Source organism: Felis catus, chromosome C2 (assembly GCF_018350175.1).
Source record: "Felis catus isolate Fca126 chromosome C2, F.catus_Fca126_mat1.0, whole genome shotgun sequence".
Lineage (NCBI taxonomy): Eukaryota > Metazoa > Chordata > Mammalia > Carnivora > Felidae > Felis > Felis catus.
In genome coordinates, this window is record NC_058376.1 from 126,728,672 (window position 1) to 126,755,656 (window position 26,985).

The 26,985-nt window shown below is 37.1% G+C and overlaps 1 protein-coding gene across 4 annotated transcripts in view; it reads right to left on the minus strand.

The window, feature by feature from the left end:
* The window catches only part of PPP2R3A (protein phosphatase 2 regulatory subunit B''alpha), a 210,679-nt gene that overhangs the window by 27,848 nt on the left and 155,846 nt on the right, over positions 1-26,985 (minus strand). For all 4 annotated transcript variants that reach the window (XM_045036403.1, XM_023260541.2, XM_045036402.1 and 1 more), the window contains 2 exons: positions 1,285-1,460; positions 650-768 (listed from right to left, as the gene is read on the minus strand). In XM_045036403.1, the coding sequence (XP_044892338.1) occupies positions 650-768; positions 1,285-1,460 (295 nt within the window). The remainder of the gene's footprint in view (positions 1-649; positions 769-1,284; positions 1,461-26,985) is intronic.

Below are 26,985 nucleotides of genomic sequence, written 5' to 3' on the forward strand. Positions count from 1 at the left end.
AATTTTTACTTTTTAAACAAGAGAAGGGGAAGTGGTGATATTATTATTATTATTATTATTATTATTATTATTATTATTATTATTTTGACATAGACCATATGTTCAGGGCTTTTTGAGGGTCCACAGGTTTTTGTGTACGCGTAAGGGTGCTCATCTCTATTCAGGTGTAGAATGACTTCAAACTGATAGTCATGCACAATAGTCATTAACACTTGAAAAAGTGTTTTGTTATCTGAGGGCTGTCTATTATGGAGAACGTCTAGTTTTCATTAGGGAGAGCTATTTACAATGTAATCCTGGAAATGAATGGTACAGTTAACCCCAATATACTTTCTAATACAGATGGTTCTATTGATACATTTTTTAAAAAGGTAGGACAAATTTTTTTCAAAACTTTTTTGTAACTAGTGTCTAATATATACAGACCACAAAATTCACTCAGTGATAGGCAGATGCAGGTTACCTAAACTTGAAGATTAGCTATGGAGAGACATGTGCTCTAGGTCCTTTTTTCTCTCTTTTCAGTAGGAGAGAAAATGTTTTAAATGTTACCTCTTTAAATACAAGATTCTCACAGGGAAAGACCGTTTTTATCTGTAGCACACAACCCCTGATACTGCAGCCTTCAAAGGGAAGTTAAAACCAGTACCTTCTGGACCGCAAAAGGATCTCTCTGTTCATGGTCCAAGTATTTCTCCAGATTAAAGAAAGTATCATAAAAAATGTGTGCCATTCTGCATCTCTTCAGATCTCGCAGTGTTATTTTGCCTATGTAAAAACAAATCCAGTAAATTTCAAGAACTTTTTGGCAAGTGAAAAAAACTTTTACTGAAGTTTAAGAGTATATGAATATGCCAATTTTATTATATAAAATCCCATTTTTTTTTAGGTAAAATGGACATAAAATTTACCATTTTAAAGTGTGCAATTCAGCAGCTTTTAGTACATTCACAGTGTTGTACAACCATTACCACTACCGAGTTCCACAACATTTCCTCACTCCAAAAGGAAACTCTGTACTCATCAAGCAGACCTTCCCCATCTCCTTACCCAGCCTAGGGTGATCACTAATCTGCCTTCTGTTTCTATGGGAAAATTTCTTAAACTTGATTTGCCATTAGTTGTTGGTTCTAAACTAATGGTAAAGGAGAAACTTAAATATTTCTGTATTTGGGAAGCCAGTATGGAAGACTCTGGAAGTTCAGTAATTTGGGACAATCCAGGATTAAAGGCCCCCTCTGTTACATAGGTGAGTAGTACAGATGGTCTTTTACTCAATCTTACCATCACTGGCTGGCTTCACCAGGTCAAGCATCTGGCACAGCAAATCATGGAATGGCAAGGGCTCAATGCCCATGGCTTCCATCCGTTCACATTGCTCCTCATAGAAGTACTCCAGCTCATACATGGAGAGTACACCATCTCCATCCATATCCATGCAGCGGAACCAATACTCAATGCTAGAAGATAAGGACACTCGTTAGCAATGGCCTGGTAAGGTCCCTTTATTCACCCAGATTTATTACTGCCCATGTTTCTTTTAAAATAAGTCAATATGTGTATATTTTCTTTTAAAATAAGTTAATATGTGTATACTTGAGACTTAGAGGAACACAGTTTTATAAACTTTGTTAGAAAAACTGGCCAGACCCCTTCTTCCCTTTATTTCCCTTCCCCAGAATCAACCACTTTCAATACCAGATTATTTTGGTTTTTATATTTTCAGATAAGATGCCTATATTGCTCCTTCCTTACATTTCTGTTTTAAGAACTGTGTATTAATTTCATACAATGAAAAATGAGGTTTTAGCTCTTCTACCTCTCTTTCTACTTTACCTACATGCTCTTCTGAACCTCGTAATATAAATTACTCAACTTTTTCTTTTATCTTTTATTTGCTTAGATTTCTGTGTACATGTTACTATTCAGTGCCCATATGTGCCAGTTTTCTACATCCATAATCATTCTCATCAGGGTTCTATGAACTGGATTTTCTTTTTTTTTTTTTAATTTTTTTTTTTCAACGTTTATTTATTTTTCGGACAGAGAGAGACAGAGCATGAATGGGGGAGGGGCAGAGAGAGAGGGAGACACAGAATCGGAAACAGGCTCCAGGCTCTGAGCCATCAGCCCAGAGCCTGATGCGGGACTCGAACTCACGGACTGTGAGATCGTGACCTGGCTGAAGTCGGACGCTTAACCGACTGCGCCACCCAGGCGCCCTGAACTGGATTTTCTTGATGAAGTCTTTCTTGCTTCCTTCTGACCTACTTTAACTGCACTGGTTGCTCTCTAGACTGGATTCATGGTTTCATCCCAGGGATTCCTTTCACCCTTCTCTTATTTCTTGTATCTCACACTTTCCTCATTCTTGGTTGACTTCCTTGTTTAGTGTAACATATTCTTCGGCAGCTTCCTAAAAAAAGGGAGTGAGGCACATACGTTTTCTGAGATCTTAGATAGTTGAAAATACTGTTTATCTACCTCCTAACTTGGTTGATATTTTGGTTACAGAATTATACCTTGGTGGTGCTTTTCCTTCAGAAGTTTAAAGGCAATGATTCACTACACTATCTTCTATCTATCCACTATTGTTGAGAAGTCTAAAGCCATGCTAATGTCTGATCCTTTGACTATAATAACTTTTTTTTTTTTTTCCTTTGAAGCCTATAGAGGTTTCTCTGGGTCCTTGGTATTTTGAAATCTCATGATGAAGTATCCTGGTCTGGGTCTAATTCATCTACTTTCTTGGGCTTTCTGAGAGCTTACACAATTTGGAAGCTAGTATTCTTTAGTTCTCGGAAATTTTCTTAAATTATTTTATTTCTTCCCTGCCTCTTTTCACCCTTATCCATTCTTTTTTTCTGGAAATCTTGTTATTCACATCTGCATGGTCAAATATGGTAGCCACTTATCCACATGTTCCTAGTCCAATTTGAGATATCTTTAAGTGTAAATACAAAACAGATTTTGAAGACTTAATATGAAAAAAAAGTAAAACATCAATATTCTTATATTGATGAGATGTTGCAATAACATTTTAGATATAGTGGATTAAATAAGATATTTAATTACAATTAATTTTATGTTTTTCTACATCTTTACTGTGGCTAAATTTCCTTTATAGTTTTTTAAAACATTTTTAGTAAAAACTATTTAAGGGGTACAATGAGATAATATATACATTGTGAAATAATTACTACAGTAAAATTATTTCATATATCATCTCCTCACTTAGTTATATTTGGGGGGAGGGGGATGAGAAGACCTGAAATCTACTCTTAGCAAATTTCTAATATTTAATACAGTATTATTAACCATACTCACCATGTTGTATGTTTCATTCTAACTGCAACTTTGTACCCTTTGACTAGTACTTCCCCATTTCCTTCTTCCCTCAACTCCTGCTAACTAAAATTCTACTCTATGACTCTTTGTGTTTGACAGTTTTTAGATTTCACATGTAAGTGAGATCATGTGGTATTTGTGTCTCTGTGCATGCTTTATTTCACTTAGCATGGTGTACTCTGAGATCATCCATGTTGTCACAAATGACAGAACTTCCTTCTTTTTAAAGGGTGAATAATATTCCAGTGTGTGTGTGTGTGTGTGTGTGTGTGTGTGTGTGTGTGTGTGTGTGTGTATCCCACACTTTCTTTATCCATTTATCCACTGAGGGACATTTAGGGTGATTTCATATCTTGGCTACTGTGAATAATGCTGCAATGAACATAGGAGTGCAGGTACTTCTTCATGATATTTATTTCAGAGTTCTGATTCAAGATGGTAATGTAAGAAGATCCTGAACTTTCTCCCACAGACACACCAAATCTACAGCTATATATGGAACAAGTTCTTCTGAAAAGACTCCTTAGAACTGAGTAGCTCCTACACACTGTGCAGACAAGAAAACCCCACATCTAAGTGGGTAGGACAGGCTGACACACAATCTCACTATAATCCCCACCTCTGTCATGGTGACCTACAATCAAGAGGAAACTTAAAACCTGGAACTTCTTCTGAGGAGTGAAGGGTTTGAATCTCATACTGGGCACTGTAACTCTTAAGACCTGAAACTAAAAGATGACTCCCTAAAACATCTAGCTTTGGAAATCTCTATAGAGCTTGTGTCCATGAGACCCAAAAGGGTACAGTTAAGTGAGAAATGGCTCATAAGGGGCTTATGTGCGTGGACTCACCCATGCTAGCGACCAGTGCAGAAGCAGCCAATAGACACTCAGACTTTCTGTGAAAGACACTCATTTCCTTATCTTAAAGCCTTGGCCTAAGGGCAGGTATCTAACTTAAAACACATATCTAGGGGCCTGCTGGGGTACTCTCTGGGGACAGAGGCTAGAGGATACCATGTTCACTCTTCTCCTCTGCTGCACTACACAGTGCCACTATCTCCTGGAGGGGAGCTTTTACATGCATCTGGTGCCCTGTTTTTATGTCTGGAGCCCTGCCTGGTATTTGCAGCTGCCACCCAGGGATGCTCACCGATAGCCTGGCTCTGGTGGCCAGGGGGGCTTGTGTTCCTGGGCCCCATGAGACTGTAACAATAGGAGACCTAGTTCTTAGCAGGCTACTATATCCGGGGTACTGCACAGACAAGAGGTTGAAACATACTCCCAGGCTTTCTGTGAAAGAGGGCTATTTGCTTGTGTTGGAGTTTCAGCCCAAAAGGTAGGTTTCAGGTTTAGCACACATCTAGGAGCTTATGGAGTTGCTTTCAGGGTATGGAGGCAAGTGGATGCCATCTTTGTGTTCTCCCTTTGTCTCATTCCAGCTGCTGGTATCTTTTAGAAAGGAGCTTATGCACTTGTATGGTACCCCAATTTTGGAGACTGATACCCAGGGGATACTTAAGATTGCCTAGCTTTGGTGGCCAGTGAGGCTTATGTTTGTGGTCCCACAGGACTGTATATATGTGCATACTTTTAAAAGATGACAACCAGCCTCCATCTAGGTGCTGAAATCTTCCCCTCTGGGATAATGACAGGTCTTGGCACAACCTTGACTATTAGGAGCCATTAAAAATAAAAGAGGATGCTTGGACAATTAAAAGGTTTAAGATACAAGGGCTAGGACAGGGTTGAACAATAAAGTTTACCTACTACACAAGGCTACTATTCAAGACTTGAAGAGGTGGTTATTTTATCTAATGCACAGAAATCAACACAGTCAAGCAGAATGATGAAACAAAAAAATATGTTCTGAATTAAAAAATGAGAAAACGTCAGAAAAAATTCCTTAATAAAACTAAGTTAAGTGATTTACCTGATAAAGAGTTTAAAATAATGGTCACAAAGATGCTCACTGAACTTGGGAGATGAATGGATGAAGACAGAACTCAGAGATGAAAAATATAAGAATGTACTAAACAGAAGTCATAGAGCTGAAGAATATAATAACTGAACTGAAAAATACATCAGAAGAGTTTGAAACCAGACTAGATAAAGCAGAAGAAAGGATCAGTAAACTTGAATACAGGGCAGTGGAACTCAATCAGAGCAGCAAAAAGAAAAAAGAATGAAAAATGTGAAAAAAATAGAAGATTAGGGAATACTTCCAAACTCCTTTTACAAGGCCAGCAGTACCCTGATAACAGAACAAGGACACTATGAGAAAATTACAGGTCAATATTACTGATGAATACAGATTCAAAAATCCTCAACAAAATACAGTAAAACCTTGGATTGCGAGTACCTTGTTCTGTGAGTGTTCTGTAAGACAAGCAAAATTTCTAATAAATTTTAACTTGATAAATGAGCAATGTCTTGAAATATGAGTAGTACGTGATGCTGAATGTCACATGATCACAACTGAGCCAATGGTTCTTTCCTCCCTCCCTCTCTCTCTCTCTCCTTTCCTCCCTCCCTCCCTCTCTCGGTGGGATTGTATTCTGTTTTTGGATGCTCGGTCTCAGGTTGTGGTGTTTGGCAGGAATCAGTGATTTTTCAGAATGTTGGAAGGTGCCCACAATTGGTACTAGTGTATTTTTTGTCACTACAAAGCACCTATGGACAGTCCTTTGCTTTTCCATGCAAGACTAAGCTTAGGAATGCTTTACTTCATTCCAGGTCAGGCTGCCTGCAGATATAGACCCTTTCCTTTGCTGCCTTATTGCCAGTTACATTAAATATAGTATATGACAAGAATTTATTAATACTGTACTCTAGTCAGCATCCATGTGAGTATATACAATGGCTCCCATGCAGTAAAAGGTTCCACTGAGCCAAGACAGCAGTGATTCTGTTAGCGATAGTGAAATTCATCCTATACAATAAGCCTCCTTTCTCTTGTCTTCCTCACACCAGCCATGAAGGTTTTCAAAGGTAAGTGCCAGTTAACTTATTTTTCTTTACATTTATTATTTTGTATCAGATTATAGTATTGTAATCATTTTTATATGAGTATCTTTGGGTTGTGGAATAAATAATCTGAATTTCAGTTATTTCTGTTTTCAATTTTTTTTATTAAAATTAATTTTTTTTTTAATTTTGAGAGAGAAACAAAGCACAAAGCGGGGGTGGCAGAGAGAGAGAGAGAGAGACACAGAATCAGAAGCAGGCCCCAGGCTGAGCTGTCAGCACAGAGCCCAACATGGGGCTCGAACCCACAAGCTGTGAGATCATGACCTGAGCTGAAGTTGGATGCCTAACTGACTGGGCCACCCAGGCACCCCAAGTTTCCATTATTTCTTATGGGGAAAAGTGCCTTGGATTACAAGCATGTTTCCAGAATGAATTATGCTCGTAAACCAAAGTTTTACTTGTATTAGCAACTGAAATTCAACGGTACATTAAAAGGATCATAAACCATGATAAAGTGGGTATTCCGGGGTTGCAAGGATGGCTCGACATCTGCAAATCAATCAATGAATGAAATTAATGAAATGAAGGATAAAAATTACATGGTCATGTCAGTAGATGTAGAAAAAGCATTTGATAAAATTCAACATCCATGTCTGATAAAAGCTCTTAACAAAGTGGGGACAGAGGGAATGTATCTCCACATAATAGGTCATGTATGAGAAGCCCATAGCTAACATCATATTCAGTGGTAGAAAGCTGAAGGCTTTTCCTGCAAGATCTAGAACAAGACAAAAATACCCACTCTCACCATTTTTATTCAACATAGTACTGGAAGACCTAGACAGAGCAATTAAACAAGAAAAATAAATAAAAGGGAAGGATTTCCCTTTTTTCCCCAAATTGGACAAGGAAGAGGTAAAACTGTTAACTCTGCAGATGACATATACAGAAAACCCTGAAGACTCCACCAAAAAAAGTGTAGAAGTAATAAACTCTATAAAACTGCAGGATGCAAAAATCAATACAAAGTAGCAGAGGAAGAAATTAACAATCCTGTTTACAGCTGCATCCAAAAGAATACAATACCTGGGAATTCATTTAACCAAGGAAGTGAAAGACTTGTACACCAAAAACTATTAAGACACTGATAAAACTGAAGACCTGCATAAATGCAAAGACAGTTCATGTTCATGGATTGGAAGAATATTGTTAATATTACTCAAGGCATTCTACAGATTCAGTGCAATCCCTATAGAAATTCCAATGGCATTTTTTTTTTAACAGAAAGTGAACAAACAATCCTAAAATTTGTATGGAATGACAGAAGACCATGAATACCCAAAGCAGTATTGAGCAACAAGAAAAAAGCTGGAGATTTCACACTACTTGATTTCAAAATCTACTACAAAGCTATAGTAATGAAAACAGTATGTTATTTGCATAACAGACACATAGGTCAATGTAACAGAATAGAGAGCCCAGAAATAAACCCACATATATATGGTCAATTGATGTATGACAAAGGAACCAAGAATATAAAATGCAGAAAGGAGGGGTGCCTGGGTGGCTCAGTGGTTAAGCGTCTCACTCTTGGTTTTGGCTCAGGTTGTGATCTCATAGTTTTGTGGGTTCAAGCCTTGCATCAGGCTCTGAGCTGACAGCATGCAGCCTGCTTGTGGTTCTCTCTCTCTCTGCACCTCCCTCACTCATATTTTTTCTCTCTCAAAATAAATAAACTTAAAAAAAAAATAAAATGGAGAAAGGACGGTCATTTCAACAAATGGTGTTGGAAAAAACTGCCACATGCAAAAGAATGAAATTGGACCTCTATCATATACAATACACAAAAATCAACTCAAAATTTGTTAAAAACATAACAAAGGTATAAAACTTCCAGAAGAAAATATAAGCAGCAAACTCTTTGATATCAGTGTTGGCAATAACTTTTTGGCTATAACACCAAAAGCAAAGGAAATCATCAACAAAATAAAAAGGCAATCCTGAATGGGAGAAAATATTTGCAAAGTATATATCTGGTAAGGGGTGTATATCCAAATATATATAGAGAAGTCATACAACTCAATAGCAAAAACCAAACCAAACCAAACCAAACCAAACCAAACAAACAAACAAAAAAACTGATTAAAAAATGGGCAGAGGGTCTAAATAAACATTTTTCCAAAGACACCCAGATGGCTAGTAGGTACATGAGGAGATGCTCTACATGACTATCAGGGAAATGCAATTCAAAAATATAATGAAGTATTACCTCACACCTGTTAGCATGACTATTATCAAAAAGACTAGAAATAACAAGTGTTGGTGAGGAGAATGTGGAGAAAAGGGAACCTATGTATACCATGGTGAGAAAGTAAATTAATGCAGCTACTATGGAACACAATATTGAGGTTCCTCAAAAAATTATAAACAATTTCCATACGATCCAGCAATTTTACCTTTGGTTATTTATCTGAAGAAAATGAAAACATTAACTTGAAAAGATATATCTACCCCCCATTTTCAACCCCATGCAGCTAAGATATGGAAACAACCTATGTGTCCATTGATGGATAAAGAAGGAAAATGCAGTATATATACACAATTAAATATTATTCAGCCATAAAAAAGAAATTATCTGATTAAAAAAATGGGTGGAAGACTTGAATAGACTTTTAAAAAAAATGTTTATTTGTTTTGAGAGAGTGAGCACAAGCAGGTGAGGGGCAGAGAGGGGGAGAGAATCACAAGCAGGCTCTGCAGAGCCTGACACAGGGCTCAATCCCACAAACCATGAGATCATGATCTGAGCCAAAATCAAGAGTCTGATGCTTAACTGACTGAGCCATCCGGGCGCCCCATGAATAGACATTTTTCTAAAGAAGACATATAGATGGCCAACAGACACCTGAAAATGTGCTCTGTATCACTAATCATCAGGGAAATGCAAACTAAAAACACAAAGAGATATCACCTCACACCTGTGAGAACAGCTAAACTAAAACACAAGAAAAAACGAGTGTTGGCGAGGATGTGGAGAAAAAGGAACCCTTATGCAGTGTTGGTGGGACTGCAAACTAGTGCAGTCACTGTGGAAAACAGTATGGAGGTTCCTCAAAGAATTAAAAATAGAATTACCATATGATCCAATAATTTCACTACTGGTATTTACCTAAAACAACACTAATTCAAAAAGATATATGTATCCCATGTATACTTCAGTGTTATTTACAACACCCAAGACATGGAAGAAACTCACATGTCCCCTGACAGATGAATAGATGAAGTGGTTTATACATACAATGAAATATTACTCAGCTATAAAAAAGAATGAAATCTTGTCATTTGTAAACAGCATGGATGGAGTAGAGAGTATAATGTTAAATAAGTTGGTCAGAGAAAGACAAATTTGTATGTTTTCACTCACATGTGAAATTTAAGAAACAAAGCAAGCAAGCAGAGAGAAAAGAGTCAAACAAAAATCCCAGATTCATAAAGAGAACAAACTGGTGGTTGCCAGAGGGGAAGTGGGTCTGGCAGGATAGGTGAAATAAATTAAGGGAATTAAGAGTACACTTATCTTGATGAGCACTGAGAAATGTATAGAATTGTGAAATAGTTATATTGTATACCTGAAACAAATATAACACCATATGTTAATATAAAAAAAAAAAAACAAGGAATGAAATTCTACCATTTATGACCACATGGATGGACCTTGAAGACATTGTGCTGGGTGAAATAAGTCAAACACAAATACTCTTATGATCTCACTTATATTTGAAAACTAAGAAAAAATAAAAAAAAAACTGAGGTCACATATACAATGAAAAGATTGGTGGTTACCAGTGTGGAGGGTGGGATGGGCAAACAGAGTGAAGGTGGTGAAAAGGTACAAATTTACATTTATAAGGTAAGTCCTGAGGATATAATGTACAGCATGGTGACTTTACTGCATATTTGAAGGTTGCTAAGAGATCTTAAAAGTTTTTATCACAAGAAAAAAAATTTTGTATCTGTATATAGTGGTGAATGTTAAATGGACTTACGTTAGTGATCATTTTGCAATATATATGAATATCAAATCATTATGTTGTACATCTAAAACTATCATGTCAATTATACCTCAATATAAAAATAATTTTTTAAGAAAAGAAGTTGGAATTGTAGTGAAGTAATCTGAGGTCAGTCTTCGCAGCCTGTACTTTTAAGAGCCTCAAGTTAGAAAAAAATTTGTTTTACTTATTTACTGTGGTTAAAAGCACCATTACATTTGCTTACAAATCAGTCATAATTTGAGAAAAGATAGATTTTTTTGAACCTCAGAAATTGTCCCATTTGCTACCAGCATATTTTCCATTTTGGCACAGTAACGGTAAATGAAAAGAAAGAAAGATACTGATTGCATCATCTTTGGATACATATACAGAAGTGAGATTACTGGATCATATGGTTTAGTTCTATTTTTAATTTTCTTTTTTTTTTTTAACGTTTATTTATTTTTGAGACAGAGACAGAGCATGAACAGGGGAGGGGCAGAGAGAGAGGGAGACACAGAATCTGAAGCAGGCTCCAGGCTCTGAGCTGGCAGCATAGAGCCCGACGCGGGGCTCGAACTCACATACCGCAAGATCGTGACCTGAGCTGAAGTCGGACACTTAACCGACTGAGCTACCCAGGCGCCCCTATTTTTAATTTTCTGAAGAACCTCCATACTGTTTATTATAATGGGTGTACCAATTTATATTCCCATCAACAGTCTACCATGGTTCCCTTTTCTCCACATTCTTGCCAATTCTTAGTGATGTTGAGCATCTTTTCACTTACCTGTTGGCCATTTATAGGTCTTTTGGGAAATGTCTATTCAGAGCCTTTGCCCATTTTTACTTTTATATATCTCTTCCTCCCCGCCTCCCCCAGTTTTTAAATTCTAGCTAGTTAACATACAGTGAAATATTAGTTTCAGGCATAGAACTTGTGATTCATCACTTACTTACAACACCTAGTGCTCATCACAAGTGCTTTCCTTGATACCCATTACCTATTTAACTCATCTACCCCCCCCCACATCACCTCTCCTTCAGTAACCATCAGTTTTCTATCGTTAAGAGTCTGTTTATTGTTTTGTCTCTTTTTTCCCTGTTCACTTATTTTGTTTCTTAAATTCAATATGAGTGAAATCATATGGTATGTGTCTTTCTCTGACCTATTTTGCTCAGCATAATACTCTCTAGCTCCATCCACATTGTTGTAAATGGTAAGATTTCATTCTTTTTGATAGCTAAGTAATATTCCATTGTATATACATACTACATCCATTTTATCCATCAGTCGATGGACATTTGCGCTCTCTCCATAATTTGGCTATTGTTGGTAATACTCTTCTAAACATTGTTGTGTATATACCCCTTTGAATTAGTATTTCTGTATCCTTTGGGTAAATACCTAGTAGTGCACAAAAATTGTTGTTTAGGGTAGTTCTATTTTTAACTTTTTGAGAAACCTCCACACTATTTTCCAGAGTGGCTGCCTCAGTTTGCATTCCCACCAACAGTGTAAGAGGGTTCCCCTTTCTCCACATCCTCAACTACACCTGTTGTTTCTGGTATTGGTAATTTTAGCCATTCTGACTGGCATGAAGTGGTATATATCACTGTAGGTCTGATTTGTATTTCTCTGATGATGAGTGATGAGTGATGTTGAGCATCTCTTCATGTGTCTGTTAGCCAACTGTTTGGTCTTTGGAAAAATGTCTATTCCTGTCTTTTGCCCATTTTTAAACTGGATTACTTTTTCAGTATTGAGTTTTAGAAGTTCTTTATATATTTTGGATATTCACCCATTATCAGATAAGTCATTTTTAAATATCTTCTCCCATTCTGTGTGTTGCTTTTTAGTTTTGTTGATTCTTTCCTTCACTGTGCAGCTTTTTATTTTGATGTAGTCTCAAAAGTTTATATTTGCTTTTCTTTCCCTTTGCCTTAGGAGACCTATCTAGAAAAATGTTGCTATGGCTGATGTCAGTGAAATTACTGCCTGTGCTCTCTTCTAGGATTTTTATGGTTTCAGGTTTCACATTTGGGTCTTTAATCCATTTGAGTTTACTTCTTATGGTGAAAGAAAGTGGTCTCAGTGTGGCGCCTGGGTGGCTCAGTCGGTTAAGCATCCAACTTTGACTCAGGTCATGATCCCACAGTTCGTGGGTTCAAGCCCCGCGTCAGGCTCTGTGCTGACAGCTCCGAGCCTGCAGCCTGCTACAGATTCTGTGTCTCCATCTCTCTGCCCCTACCCCCGCTTATGCTCTCTCTTCTCCTTCAAAAATAAACATTAAAAAAATTTTTTTTTAAAAAGAAAGTGGTCCCAGCTTCTTTCTTTTGCATGTTGCTGTCCAGTTTTCCCAACACCATTTGTTGGTTCATTTCTGGGTTTTCTATTCTGTTTCACTGATCTATGTGTCTGTTTTTGTGCCAATACCATACTTTCTTGATCACTACAGCTTTGTAATGTAGCTTGAAGTCCAGAACTCTGATGCTTCTAGCTTTTTCTTTTTCAAGATTGCTTTGGCTATTTGAGGTCTTTGTGGTTCTATACAAATTTTAGTACTGTTTGTTTCTAGCTCTGTGAAAAATGCTGGTGGTACTTGGATAGGGAATGGCATTAAATGTGTCTATCACTTTGGGTAATATAGGCATTTTAACAATATTTGTTCTTCTAATCTATGAGCATGGTATGTTTTTGCATTTCTTTGTGTCCTCTTTAATTTCTTTCATAAGTGTTCAATAGTTTTCAGAGTACAGATCTTTTACCTCTGGTTAGTTTTATTCTAGTATCTCATGGTTTTGGGTAGAATTGTAAATGGAATTGATTCCTTGATTTCTCTTTCTGCTGCTTCATACTTGTACAGAAATGCAACGGATTTCTGTACATTGATTTTACCTTTGGCCATTTTTAAATTGAGTTTTTTTGTTGCTGAATTATTTACATTCCTTATATATTTTGGATGTTAACTTATCAGCTATATGGCTTGCAAATATTTTCTTCCATTTTGTAGGTTGTTTTCACTCTTGATTGTTTCCTACTAAAAGTTTTTTAGTTTGATACGATCCCATTATTATTATTATTATTATTATTATTATTATTAATTGGCCTGTGCTTTTGGGTCATATAAAAAAATCAAATTGCACACACCAACGTCAAGAAACTTGTTCTCTGTTTTCTTCTAGTAGTTTTATAGTTACAGGCTTTACATTTAAGTCTTTAATCCATTTTGAGTAGATATTTTTAAAATTGAGACAAGTGTCCAACTTCATTCTGCATGTGAATAACCAGTTTTCCCAGCATAATTTATTGAAGAGACTGCCCTATCCCCATGTGTGTTCATGGCACCACTATCATCTATTTCTGGGCCCTCTACCCTGGTCCAATAGTCTATATTTTTATGTTAGTACCATGCTTTTTTGAATAGTATAGCTTTGTAGTATATTTTGAAATTAGGTAGTGTGATGCCTCTAGCTTTGTTCTTGTTGCTCAAGACTGGTTTTGCATTTCTCAGTCTTTTGTGGTCCCAAATGAACTTTAGGATTGTTTTGTTCACTTTTGTGAAAAATGTCATTAGAATTGTGACAAAAATTGCATTGAATCTGTAGACAGCTTTAGGTAGTATTTTAACGATATAATATTATATATATAATATCAATTGTTAATTATAATAATTCTTCTAATCCATGAAGATGGGATAGCTTTCCATTTTTTTGTGTCCTATTCAAATTATTACATCAAGATTTTATAGAGTTCAGTGTACAGATCTCTGATTTCCTTGGTTAAATGTCTTCCTACATTAAAAAAAAATTATGTGATGCTGTTGTACATGGGTTTATTTTTCCAGATATCATTAGTGTGTAGAAATGCAACTGATTTTTGTAGGTTGATTTTGTATCCTACAGCTTCACTAAATTAGTTCATTGGTTCTAATAGTTTTTTGGTGGTCTTTAGGGTTTTATATATAAAATTGACCCTTGAACAACATCAGGTTGAACTGCATGGGTCCACTTATACATGGATTTTTCTTGGTCAGTACAGTATTGTAAATGTATTTTCTCTTCCTTATAATTTTAAGTTTTTTCCCTCTAGCTTACCTCATTCTAAGAATGTAGTATATAATACATGTAACATAAAAAAATATGTGTTAATCAATGGTTTATGTTATCAGTAAGACTTCTAGTCAATCATAGGATATTAGTAATTAAATTTTGGGGAAGTCAGAAGTTAAATGTGGACTTTTGACTTTGTGGGAGGTCAGTACCCCTAACCCCTATGTTGTTCAAGAGTCAACTGTGTAATATTATGTCCTCTGCAAAAAGAAAAAAACTCTACTTCTTCCTTTCTGATTTGGATGCCTTTTCTTGGTCTTGCCTAAAAATTCTAGTTAGAATTCCCAGTTGAATCAAAGTGGCAAGAGTGGGCATCCTTGCCTTGTTTCTGATCTTAAAGGAAAAGCTTTCAGCTTTCACCACTGAGTATGATGGTAGTTGTGAACATATACACAACCTTTATTTTGTTGAGATACATTCTTTCTCTACCCAGTGTGTGAGTGTGTGTGTGTGTGTGTGTGTGTGTGTGTGTGTGTGTGTTTAAATCATGAAAATAGTGTGAATTTTGTCAAATGCTTTTTTGCATCTTTGGAGTGGATCATACAATATTTACATTTCTGTTAATGTGGTATATGACACTTACTGATTTGTGTAGTTGAACCATCCTTACATTCTAGGGATAAACCCCAATTACTCATGGTGTTGATCCTCTTAATGTGAATTCGGTTTGCTAACATTTTGTTGAGGACTTCTGCATCTATGTTCATCAGGGCAATTGATCTATAATTTTCTTTTTTTGTAGTGTCCTTATCTGGTTTTGGTATAAGGATATTGCTGGCCTCGTAAAATGAGTCTGGGAGTGTTCCCTCCTCTTCAATTTTTGGGAAGACTTTGGGAAGCACTGCATTTTATTTTTCTTTAATTGGTAGAATTTACCTATGAAGCCATCGGGTCTTTGGCTTTTCTGTTTTGGAAGGTTTTTGATTACTGACTCTATCTCCTTACTCATTACTGGTCTGTTCAGATTTTCCATTTCTTCACGATTTTTCCTACTGGCAGATTGTAGGTTTCTAGGAATTTATCCATTCTTGGTACATTATGTGATTTATTGGCATATAAATCTTCATAGTAGCTTGTGATCTTATTTCTATGGTATTGATTGTAATGTCTCCTCTTTCACTTATAATTTGAGTCTTCTCTTAGTCTACTTAAAAATCTGTCAATTTTATCTTTTCAAAAAACTAACTCTTAGTTTCACTGATCTTTTTCTGCTGCTTTTCCTAGTCTCCATTTTATTTATTTCTTCTCTGATCTTATTTTCTTGCTTCTGCTAATTTTGGGTTTAGTGTGTTCTTTTTCTAGTTTCTTGAGGTATAAAGCTAGGTTGTTTAATCTTTTGTTTAATCTTTTTGTTTAATCTTTTTCTTACTATAGGCATTTATTGAAGGTCCCTCTTAGAACTGCTTTTGATGCATTCCATTAGTTTTGATATATTTTATTTCCATTTTCATTTGTCTCAAGATATTTTGATTTCTCTTCTGATTTCTTGATTAATTGATCATGAGTGTTTTTACTTTCCACATATTTGCAGTTTTTCTCCTGCTACTGATTTCTAGTTTCATACCATTGTGGTTGGAAAAGATACTTGTTATAATTCAATATACTTAAATTTATTGACTTGTTTTGTGGACTAAAATATGATCTGTCCTGGGGAATTCTCTTTGTGAATGTGTATCTTGTTGCTGTTGGATGGAATGTTCTTCATATGCGTGTTAGGTCCATTTGGTCTACAGTGCTGTTCAAGTCTGCTGTTTCCTGATTTTATGTCTAGATGATCTATCCATTGTTGCAAGTGGGCTGCTGAGGTCCCCTATTATTGTATTGCTATTTTCCCCATCAAATCTGTTAATACTTACTTTATACACTTAGGTGCTCCGTTGTTGGGTACATATATATTCATAATTGTCATATCCTCTTGATGAATCGACTCCTTTATCATTATATACTGACTTTCTTTGTCTCTTGTGACAGTTTTTGACTTGGAGTCTATTTTGTCTGATATTAAGTAATGCCATCCTGCTCTCTTTTGGTTATCATTTGCATGGAAGTTTTTTTCCTATCCCTTCACTTTTAGCCTATATGTGTCCTTAGAGCTATAAGTCTTTAGTAGGCAGCATATTGTGGGATCTTGTCTTTAATCCATCTAGCCACTCTGTGTCTTTTGATTGGCTATTTTGATCCATTTGCATTTAAAGTAATTATTTTTATGTAAGGACTTACTATTGCCATTTTGTTAATTGGTTTCAACTCTTGTGTATTTCTGTTATTCCTTTCTTGCTGTGATCCTTTGTCATTCACTGATTTTTTTTGTAGTGGTATACTTTGGTTCCTTTATCTTTTGTGTATCTAATCTATCGTTTGTGTATCTACTTTATTTTTAGTTAACATGAAGATTACCTAAAACCTAGTTGTAACAATCTATTTTAAGTTGACAATAACAAGTTCAATTGCATATGAAATCTGTATGCTTTAACTTCTCCAACGTTTTGTTACTGATGTCACAACTTATTTTGCTTCTATATTTATATCTGGTATCTAATTATTGTAGTTTTTTTGATACTTTTGTCTTTTAAAACCAGAGTTAAAAATGATTTAAGCACTTTCATGCTATTATTGTAAATTTGACTTTATTTTTGCCCTTACAATGAGTTTCATACTTTGATGTTAGTTAGCATTCTTCCTTTCAGCTTGAAGAACTCTCTTCAGCATTTCTTGTAAAGCAGCTCTACTATGACGAACTCCCACAGATCTTGGTTGACTGAGAAAGCCTTTGTCTCTTCTTTATTTCCGAAGGACAGCCTTGCCAACTATAGTGTTCTTGGTTGGCAGTGTTTTCTTTTGGCACTTTGTATCATCCCATTCTCCTGGTCGGCAAGGTAGTCAAGTAAGAAATCTACTACTAGGGATTCCCTTGTATGTGATGAGTTGGTTTTCTCTTGCTGTTTCAAATTATGTTTTTGACTTAAAAAAATTTTTTTTAATGTTTTCTTTTTGAGAGAGACAGAGTGTGAGTGACAGAGGGGCACGGGGGGGGGGGACAGACAGACAGACAGACAGACAGAATCTGAAGCAGGCTCCAAGGTCTGAAGTGTCAGCACAGAGACTGATGCAGGGCTTGAACCCAAGAACCGTGAGATCATGACCTGAGCCAAAGTCTGATGCTTAACTGACTGAGCCACCCAGGTGTACTCCCACTCCTTTAAAAAAACTTTAAAAATTGTTTATTTTTTTGGGGGGGGGGGAGGAGCAGAGAGAGAGAGAGAGAGAGCGCAAAATTCTGTCTTTGACTTTTCAGAATTTGCTTATAATGTGTCTTAGTGAAGATCTCTTTATATTTTATCTGTTTGGGGTTCCTTGGACTTCATGAACCTGGATGTTCATTTCCCTCTCCAGATTAGTAAAGCTTTCTGTCATTATTTATTTAAATATGTTTTCTCTCTTTTCTTTATCTGTTTCTTCTGGGACTCCTATAATGTGTTTATTGTTTCTTTTAATGGTCTCCCGTAAGTCTTGTAAGCTTTTTGCCCTCTTTTTCATAATTTTTTTCCCTTTTCTTTCCTTTGGGTAATTTCAGTTGACTTGTCTTCATGCTCACAGATTCCTTCTTCTGCTTGAGTTTGCTGTTGAAACTCTCTGTGGAATTTTTCAGTGCAGTTATTGTGTTCTTCAGCTCCAGAATTTGTTTGGCTGGATTTTATGGTTTCTCTGTTGCATTTCTCATTTTCATCATGTTTTGTTTGCCTGATTTTGCTTAGTTCTCTGTTTTGTCTTATAGTTCATTGAGAATCTTTAAGATGACTGTTTTAAGGGGCGCCTGGGTTGCTCAGTTAAGGTCCCACTTTTGGTTTCAGTTCAGGTTATAATCTCACAGTTTGTGAGTTCAATCCCAGCATCAGGCTCCATGCTGGAGCCTACTTGGGATTCTCTCATTCTCTGCCCCTCCCCTCTTGCTTGCTCTCTCAACATAAATCTCAAAGAAAAAAAAAAGATATTATTTTGAATTCTTTGTCAGGCAGTTTGCAGATCTCAATTTCTTTAAGGTCAGTTACTGGTGCTTTATTTTGTTCCTTTGGTGGTGTCACATTCCCTTGGTTATTCATGATCCTTGTGACACTGCACTGTTGTCTCTGTATCTGAAGAAGTAGGTATCTCTTCCAGTCTTCATCTTATTTATTTACTTAATTTAGTTATTTATGAGAGAGAGAGAGTGTGTGCACACACACAAGAGCAGGGGAGGGAGAGAGAGAGAGAAAGGGAAACACAGAATCTGAAGCAGGTTCCAGGCTCTGAGCTGTCAGCATAGAGCCCAACACAGGGCTCAAACCTGTGAATCATGAGATCATGACCTGAGCTGAAGTCAGATGCTTAACCAACTGAGCCACCCAGGCGTCCTTCTTTCAGTCTTTAAAGACTGATTTTGGCAGGAAAGCCCTTTGGCAGTTTGTTCAGAAATTCTGGGCACGCTGTCTGATGGGGTCTGTGGGCGAGTTTGTGGCTGGAGTCCTCAGGAGGCCCAGGCCAGCTGGTGAGCAGGCCTGTGCCTGGGTTCATGGGGGCTGACCTGGTAGTTAAGTGGGTCTGGAGCCTAGGTCTGCAAGGAGTGGCCTGTTGCTGGAATGGGTCTGTGATGTCAGAAATATAGGTCTGCAGTGATGGACCTGGAGCTTGGGTCAGTGGGGACGGGCCATTGTTGAGGTCTACTGCATTTTGCTGGAGCTTGGGGATGGGTTGCCAGTGGCTGGTCTGGCACTAGGGCAAGCTTATGGCTATAAGGGCCAAGCTGGTGCTGAATGAATATGGTGGATGGTTCTGCAGTAGTCTGTCTGGAGCCTGGAATTGTGAGGGCTGGCTTGGTGCTAGAGTGAGCCTGGAGCCTGGGACTACAGGTGTGGGTCTGGAGCCTGGGTCCATGGGGGCTGGCCTGACACTGGGGTGGGCATAGGGGCTGGGTCCACTGGTGCTAGCCTGGTGTTGCTGTTTATTTGGGAGGTTCTAGTGCTGGGGTCCACAGTCAAGTTGGGTGCTCACTTCACTCCTTCCCCCATGTCTCTCTTCATACTGGGCTGCCTAGGCTTTGGAGATGGGGTGACACAAGTAATGTGAGGTTTTTCCTTTCTGCCCTCTTCATCTTTTGTTATTTCCGTGTTCCATCCAGGTGCTGCAATCTCTTACCTGTAATCCTTAGCTCTTCTGAAGGTATTTTTGTGCATGGATAGTTGTTCAAACTGATATTTCTGTGAGGAGACAAGCAACGGAAACTTCTATTCGGCCATCTTGCTGTCATCAATCTTTTGCAGCTAAATTTCAAAATTACATGCATGGCTTGCATCATATTTCAGTTTCCAGTTGTGTTTGAACTTTTTGGGCTGGTTCTCTAATTTTTGTATTTTGTCTCTATTTTCTATCGTTTCATCTTTGTTGTTCTTTCTGAGAGGTTTATTTAGCTTTATCTATTGAACATTCTGTTTTTTTTTTAAATTTCTGCTGTCATAGTTCTGATTTTCCACGGTTTTTGGTTCCTTGAATATTCCTTTTATAAAAAGTATCATTCTGTTCATGTTCTGTGAATATAATTTCTTCTATTACAGTGTCTTGTTATTGCTGCTGTAGGTTTCTTTTCCCTGAAGTTGTCTGTTTCATCCATGTCGCTTTTCACCCCTTCTGTTTGGTCTCTACCTTTTATTTTTGTTAATGTTTATGTTTTAGACAGAGAAGAGTGTGGGTGGGGGAGGGGCAGAAAGAGAGGGAGACACAGAATCCAAAGCAGGCGGCAGGCTCTGAGCTGTCAGCATAGAGCCTGATGTGGGACTCGAATTTATGGACTGCGATATCATGACCTGAGCCAAAATCAGATGCTTAACCAACTGAGTCACCCAGGAGCCCCTAGTCTCTCTACCTTTTATGTAAGAGGTTTCACTCAGATATTCAGAGATCCTTTGTACTCTGCTCATATTTAAGAATAGACACTGGGGCAACTGAGTTGAGCGTCCAACTCTGGATTTCGGCTCAGGTCATGATCCTAAGGTCATGGGATCACACCCCATGCCAGGCTTTGCACTGAGCATAGAGCCTGCTTAAGATTCTCTCTCTCTCTGCTCCTCTCCCCTGCTCCTGCTCTCTAGCTCTAAAATTTTTTTAAATAAAAAAAATAAAAATAAAAATAAATAAATAAATAAATAAATAAATAAATAAATAAATAAATAAATAAATTTTAAAAAAGGGTGGATGCCAAAAAGGTGATTGGAAGTTCTGATCTATGGGTTTCTTGACTCTGAGCTTTACTATAAAGTAATCTGGTTAGGTTCTTTCCTTGGAAATGATCCAATGTCAAATCTTCAGGTCTTTATTCTTAGTTTCTGGATTCTCCAGAAAAGCATCTTGTAGTCACTTGCATGGGGGTTCAGAACAGGTTGCTTGGATTCTGTACATTGAGTGAGGAATGAAGACTGGGCATCCCAGCATTCAGTATGTATATACTCACTTATTCTGTTTTCAATATGTTACTCATACCTTCAATTGTGTCCCCCAGTTTAGAGGCCCTCTATTTTATATTTTCCAGGGAATAAAGTACCAGTCTTCTGCCTGGGCAGAGATTATCTGGAGATCAACTGTTCAAACAAACCTTCCTAAATTCTCCTGATTTTTGGCTTTACCTTTATTCCACCCATCACTTCCAGGTCCCCCAAGTCCTGAATGTTTGGAGGTTTTTGCTAGGTATATACAGTTGCTTCCTGGTCTTTAGCTCTGTTAACTTAGGATTTAGGTAGTCTGCTAACTTTATTTGCTTTCAGTTTCCAAATACTTGTTTTCTCTTTTTTCCTTTGTTATTATGAATTTATCTTTTTTTCTTAAAATTAAAAAAAAAAATCTCTACACCCAATGTGGGGCTTAAACTCATGATCCTGACGTCAAGAGTTGTATGTTCTATCGACTAGCCAGCCAGGCACCCCATGAATTTATTACTTACAAAAATTCTCTTTACTGTCATTTTAATGGAATTTCAAGAGGAACCAAAAGCACTACATATAACTAAACTGCTATCTTCACTTGGTAAGTTATTCATGCTGTATTATGGCCACTATCATTTAGCATTATCACTTGGAATAGCAAGTTTAGTCATGTCACCAATTAATTACAAAATATGAAGCCAACAGCATTAATTGGTGACAGGGAAAAATATTTCTAAAATACCACTGATTCCTGGTACAAAGTAAAACTTTTCAAGATAAGGTTCTAGGAAACTCTTGGTTAAATTCTCATTTGTAGTCCTCGATATATTTAATGATTTAAAAAAATATCTTTTGAGGAGAGTAAGGTGAAATTAATTAAGTTGTGACTATTACTTTCAAGTAAGTCACACTAAAATCTATGTGTATCTTTATTGAGAGAGATGAATTTTCTACTATTGCAATAAGTAATACTTGCAAATTTCTTTTGGGAAACCTGTTTTTAAAAATTGTATCAGCTGACTGTTTAATGATACCATTAAAGAACAGAGGGGACATTCATTGGATACAATGAACATGAGGCAATAGTTTGGCTGTGGTGAGATCCAGTCATATCACATCTACTCTAAGAGTTTTAGAAGTTTCAAAAGAATACTACCCCACTTTAAAATATTTCCAGATTGTCAGAAAAACCTTGAGGAGATAGATCTCATGAGCAGAGGGTTACAATAAATGTGGCAATATGTGGTTGCTATACCATGTGTCATTATTTTTTTAGAAATAATGTTTTGTGTTGTATGAAAAGGGGTTTGACCAGTCTCTAAGGTCTCTTAGTCTTCAAATTACTTATTACTTAAGATAATAAAACTAGGACAGAAGGAAGACTCTTAGTTTTGACAAGTACCTAATAGGACTGCAGTGAAAGGCAACTTATTTTACTGAGAAATATAAACTACTGTAGTCAGTTGCACTTTAAGAACAAAGATAAAAGAGTCTACATGATAAAGCTTAAACTGACACTTTAGCAAATCTTTGTAACATGTAAGAGATAAAGAAAGCTAGGAGGCAAAGAGACATATATTATTGCCTTGATATTTGCCAAAGTGACAGGACAGCTGCCTTTAAATGTTTGAGAGTATCATGGATAGATGAATAAGATATAATTCAGTGAATATTAGCATAAAAAGAGGGGTGCCTGGGTGGTTCAGTTGGTTGGGTGTCTGACTTTGGCTCAGGTCATGATCTCATGGTCCGTGTGTTTGAGCACCTCATCAGGCTCTGTGCTGACAGCTCAGAGCCTGGAGTCTGCATTGGATTCTGTCACCCCTCTCTCTTTGCCCCTCCCCGGTTCATGCTCTCACTCTCTCACAAAAATAAATCTTAAAAAATATATATTAGCATAAAAAGGATCAGTGTACAAAAGAGAGATAGTTTTAGGCTTAGAGATAGAAAAATGAACAACATACCTTAGTAATTTGTCCCTGAAAGTTTAGCAGCAGAGGCTGCTGGCTGGCTAAAACCAGCCATATAGGACATGTTCTGAGGGGATTTTCTTATTGGAAATACCAGGTACTCTTTAAAGCTTCTTCTCTTCCAATGCAGATTTTTTTTTTTCCTCTACTAAAGGTAGTATTTTCTCAGAGTCTAGAAGTAATGACTATCCCTTGTAGGAAAATGGGCAAACAGAAAAGCACACAAAAGGAATAACTACCTAGAGAGAACTAGTGTTAAATTTTTACTATATTTGCCCCTAATTTTGGTTTTAAAGCATAATTATATGACAAATTATACAACTGTAGATATAAACAAGATTACTTTCTGCCCCTGTCCTCAGGCTGAATGAAATAAAATTCTGGACCAAACATTTCTTACCCCTGATAATTCCTGTAAGCCACTGAAGAGGAAAGTTATAGGAAGCTCCATTATTGCTTAGGGATTAGCTAAATATACATTCCTTTGAATATTCAGTATAAATATTTTAGTGCCTATAACTTCAAAGGCACTGGCCTAGTCCTCTCAGACATAAAGGTGAAGGAGATAGTTGCTGATGAGGACACCTAGTTAAAAAACCAAGGTATAAGCAGAATGTGATAAAAAAACGAAAAACAAAACAAAAATGAAAAACAGTATAGAAGGATGGTTAAAGTTTACACCAAAAGAAGGGTTGTAAGAGCCTGTTCACAAAAAACAATCTATCCAAAGATAATTTCCTTATCTAACCCTGACAGAACCAGACATAGGAAAGACTCAAGATCTGAATTTTATAAGTAGTATTTTACACAGCACTCATCACAGTTTATAGCATTACTTTTTTCAAGAAACTAAATTTTCCACCCGTATCTTTCATAAGGAACAAACGATTTCTGCAAAGTGTTGCTTATTATGTTTTGTTACATAAGAGTTTGGTTTTGATACAGACATTTCCCTTGCTACTTTTAACAGTGAGACTTAATTGTCTTCTGCTTACATTCTGCTTTAGTAAGGCAACATGAGCATTAACAATACACATACTGGGTGCCTAGTAAGTGCCAATAGAAGCCAAGGAAACATATCAACAAGTCAAAATTAGAGTTCTTCACGATTGGCCAAATTTTTAGTCTCTTAAGCATTTCAGGACACCAAGAGAACTCTCTATTAGGGATTCCACAGCCTAGTTGTTAAGATAAACATTGCAAACATGCTGTCTCATAACAGACCATACATCATAGTGATAAAGAGCCCAGGATCTGGAGTCATAAAGACCTGGATTTGAATCCAAGCTAGGTCACATATTATCTGTGCAAGGTTTCAGAGCTTGTTTCCTCAACGGTAACATGGGATCACTAAATTTATAGTGATATTGATGAGGGAGCGTGGGGCGGGCTGAGGACAAAGCACAAGCTAGCCTCCCTCACCCACACCAGGTTGGATGTGTGTGATATTCCTCAGGCACTCTCAGCTGCCCAAGGACAAAGCAAAGGAAAGAAAACCAAAGGCCAGCTGATAGAGATCACAGTCCTGCATGACAGGAGTCTCTATCAAATATCTTAGTAAATTACAAGAAAAAGGCAATCTTATCAATAGCCTAATCTCCAGAAACCTATAGACTCAGTTTCCCTGGAGCTCCAACATCACCCCATAGTGATATGGGGAACAAAGGCAAGAAGGAAATATAGATAAAATTAAATTTCCTTATAGCTTGCAGCCTATGGACAAATACTTGAGGCAAATACAGAGTGTAACATTTCTCCAGGAACCCCTTGCTGTCCTAATGTTAATGCTTTGCTAGAGGGAAAAACAACCTTAGCTTGACAAAAGCCATGCTCAGGTATCTTAGGAGTCCTCTTTAGCATATCCAAGTCCCTCTGGAGGCCACCCATTTGACTTTACCTCCCCAACTTCATAGTCTATAACTAGCCACTCTTCACAATCCCAGCTCAGCTCTTTCTGCCCATGGGTCCTGTCATCATGCTTTCATGAAATCACCTTTTTGCACCAAAGACATCTTCAATTCTTTCTTGGCTGTTGGCTCTAGACCACCCCACCATCACCCCAAAACCTCATCAATATGAGGATTAAATAATCCATTGCATATAAAACACCTGTCATCTAGCAAAAAATAAAGCCTCAACAATATGTTAGCTTATTAAACAGGAGAAAGGCAAGAGGCATGGCAGAAAAGGGGCACACAAAAAAGTTTCTGATCCTAAAAACTTCCTTTGGTGAAATTCCTTTAAGTAGAGATCCAGTTATGGATCAAGATATGACAAGATGACCTTAAGAGTACTGCTTCTAGCAATGATAAACTAAGTATTTTGGATTAACCCTCCCATTGATGAAATTTGGAGGAAAAATACTGTCTGAAGGCAGTGGACTAAATTAACAGGGCAGTGAAGAATTATGGCATCCAGGTCTAGAAGGAAATCCTGAGAGGAGTAGCCTAGTATTTGGGACCATCTTTCCTTTGGGGTATCTGCTGATTCTGGAAGGGGAGCCTGAGAGGTTGAGAAGCTGAGGGTTTTTTTTGTTTTGTTTTTTTGTTTTTTAATTTATATTCTAGTTAGTTAACATACAGTGCAATACTGGTTTCAGGAGCAGTATTCAGTGATTCATCACTTGCATACAATAGCCAGTGCTCAAGGCAACAAGTGCTCTCCTTAATACTCATCACCCATCTAGCCCATCTCCTACCCACCTCCCTCCATCAATTCTTCAGTTTGTTTTCTATCATTAAGAAGTCTCTTGTGGTTTCCTTCCCTCCCTACTCCTTCCCCCCCCCCCACTTTCCCATATGTTCATCTGTTTTGTTTCTTAAATTCCACATATGAGTGAAATCATATGGTATTTGTCTTTCCCTGACTGACTTATTTTGCTTAGCATTATACATTCTAGCTCCATCCACATTGTTGCAAATGGCAAGATTTCATTCTTTTTGATGGCTGAGTAATCTTCCATTTTGTGTGTGTGTGTGTGTGTGTGTGTGTGTGTGTGTGTGTGTGTGTGTACAGATAGATACACACACACACATACACACCACATCTTTATCCATTCATCCATCGATGGACATTTGGGATCTTCTCATATTTTGGCTATTGTTGATAATGCTGCTGTAAACACTGGGTTGCATGTGACCCTTTCACATTTCTATACACCAATAATGAAGCAGCAGAAAAAGAAATCAAGGAATTGATCCCATTTGCGGTTGTACCCAAACCAGTAAGATACCTAGGGATAAACCTAACCAAAGAAGTAAAAGATCTGTACTCTGAAAACTATAGAGCACTTATGAAAGAAATTAAAGAGAAAACAAAGAAGTGGAAAAGCATTCCATACTCATAGCTTGGAAGAACAAACACTTAAAATGTCTATACTACCCAAAGCAATCTACACATTTAATGCAATCCCTATCAAAATACCACCAGCATTTTTTGCAGAGCTAGAGAAGCTGAGCTTTGATTTGCTATTATTTTGTTAATGAATTTTGAGTCTGTCTTCATGAGGGATGTTGGGCTATAGTTTTATTATTTTTTTGCATGTGTTTGGTTTTGGTATAAAAATAACACTGGCATCTTAAGATGAGTTGGGAATTATTCCCTCTTTTTCTATTTTCTGGAAGAAGTGGTATAGAATTTGGTATTTCATTTTCAAATGTTTAGAAGACTGTAATAGTGAAATTATCTGAGCCAACATTTATTTTTCAGAACGTTGTTAATTATGAATTCAATTATGACTTATGAATTTTCTGTATGACTCCAAATCCTGGGCTCTTTATCAATATGATGTATGGTCTGTTATATGAGATAGTATGTTTGCATGTTTATCTCCTTAACAGCTAGGATGTGGAATCCCTAACGATTATTCAGGTTATGTTTTTTTTCCTGCATAAGTTTTACTAATTTGTGACTTTAAAGGAATTGGTCCACTTAAGTCATTACTTTTATGTAATTTCTCGAGACATATTTTTAGAGCCACAGGTTGTTTAGAAGTGTGTTGTTTAGGGGCACCTGGGTGGCTCAGCTGGTTGGGCACCTGACTTTAGCTCATGTCATAATCTTGCGGTCCTTTAGTTTGAGCCCCGTGTCGGGCTCTGTGCTG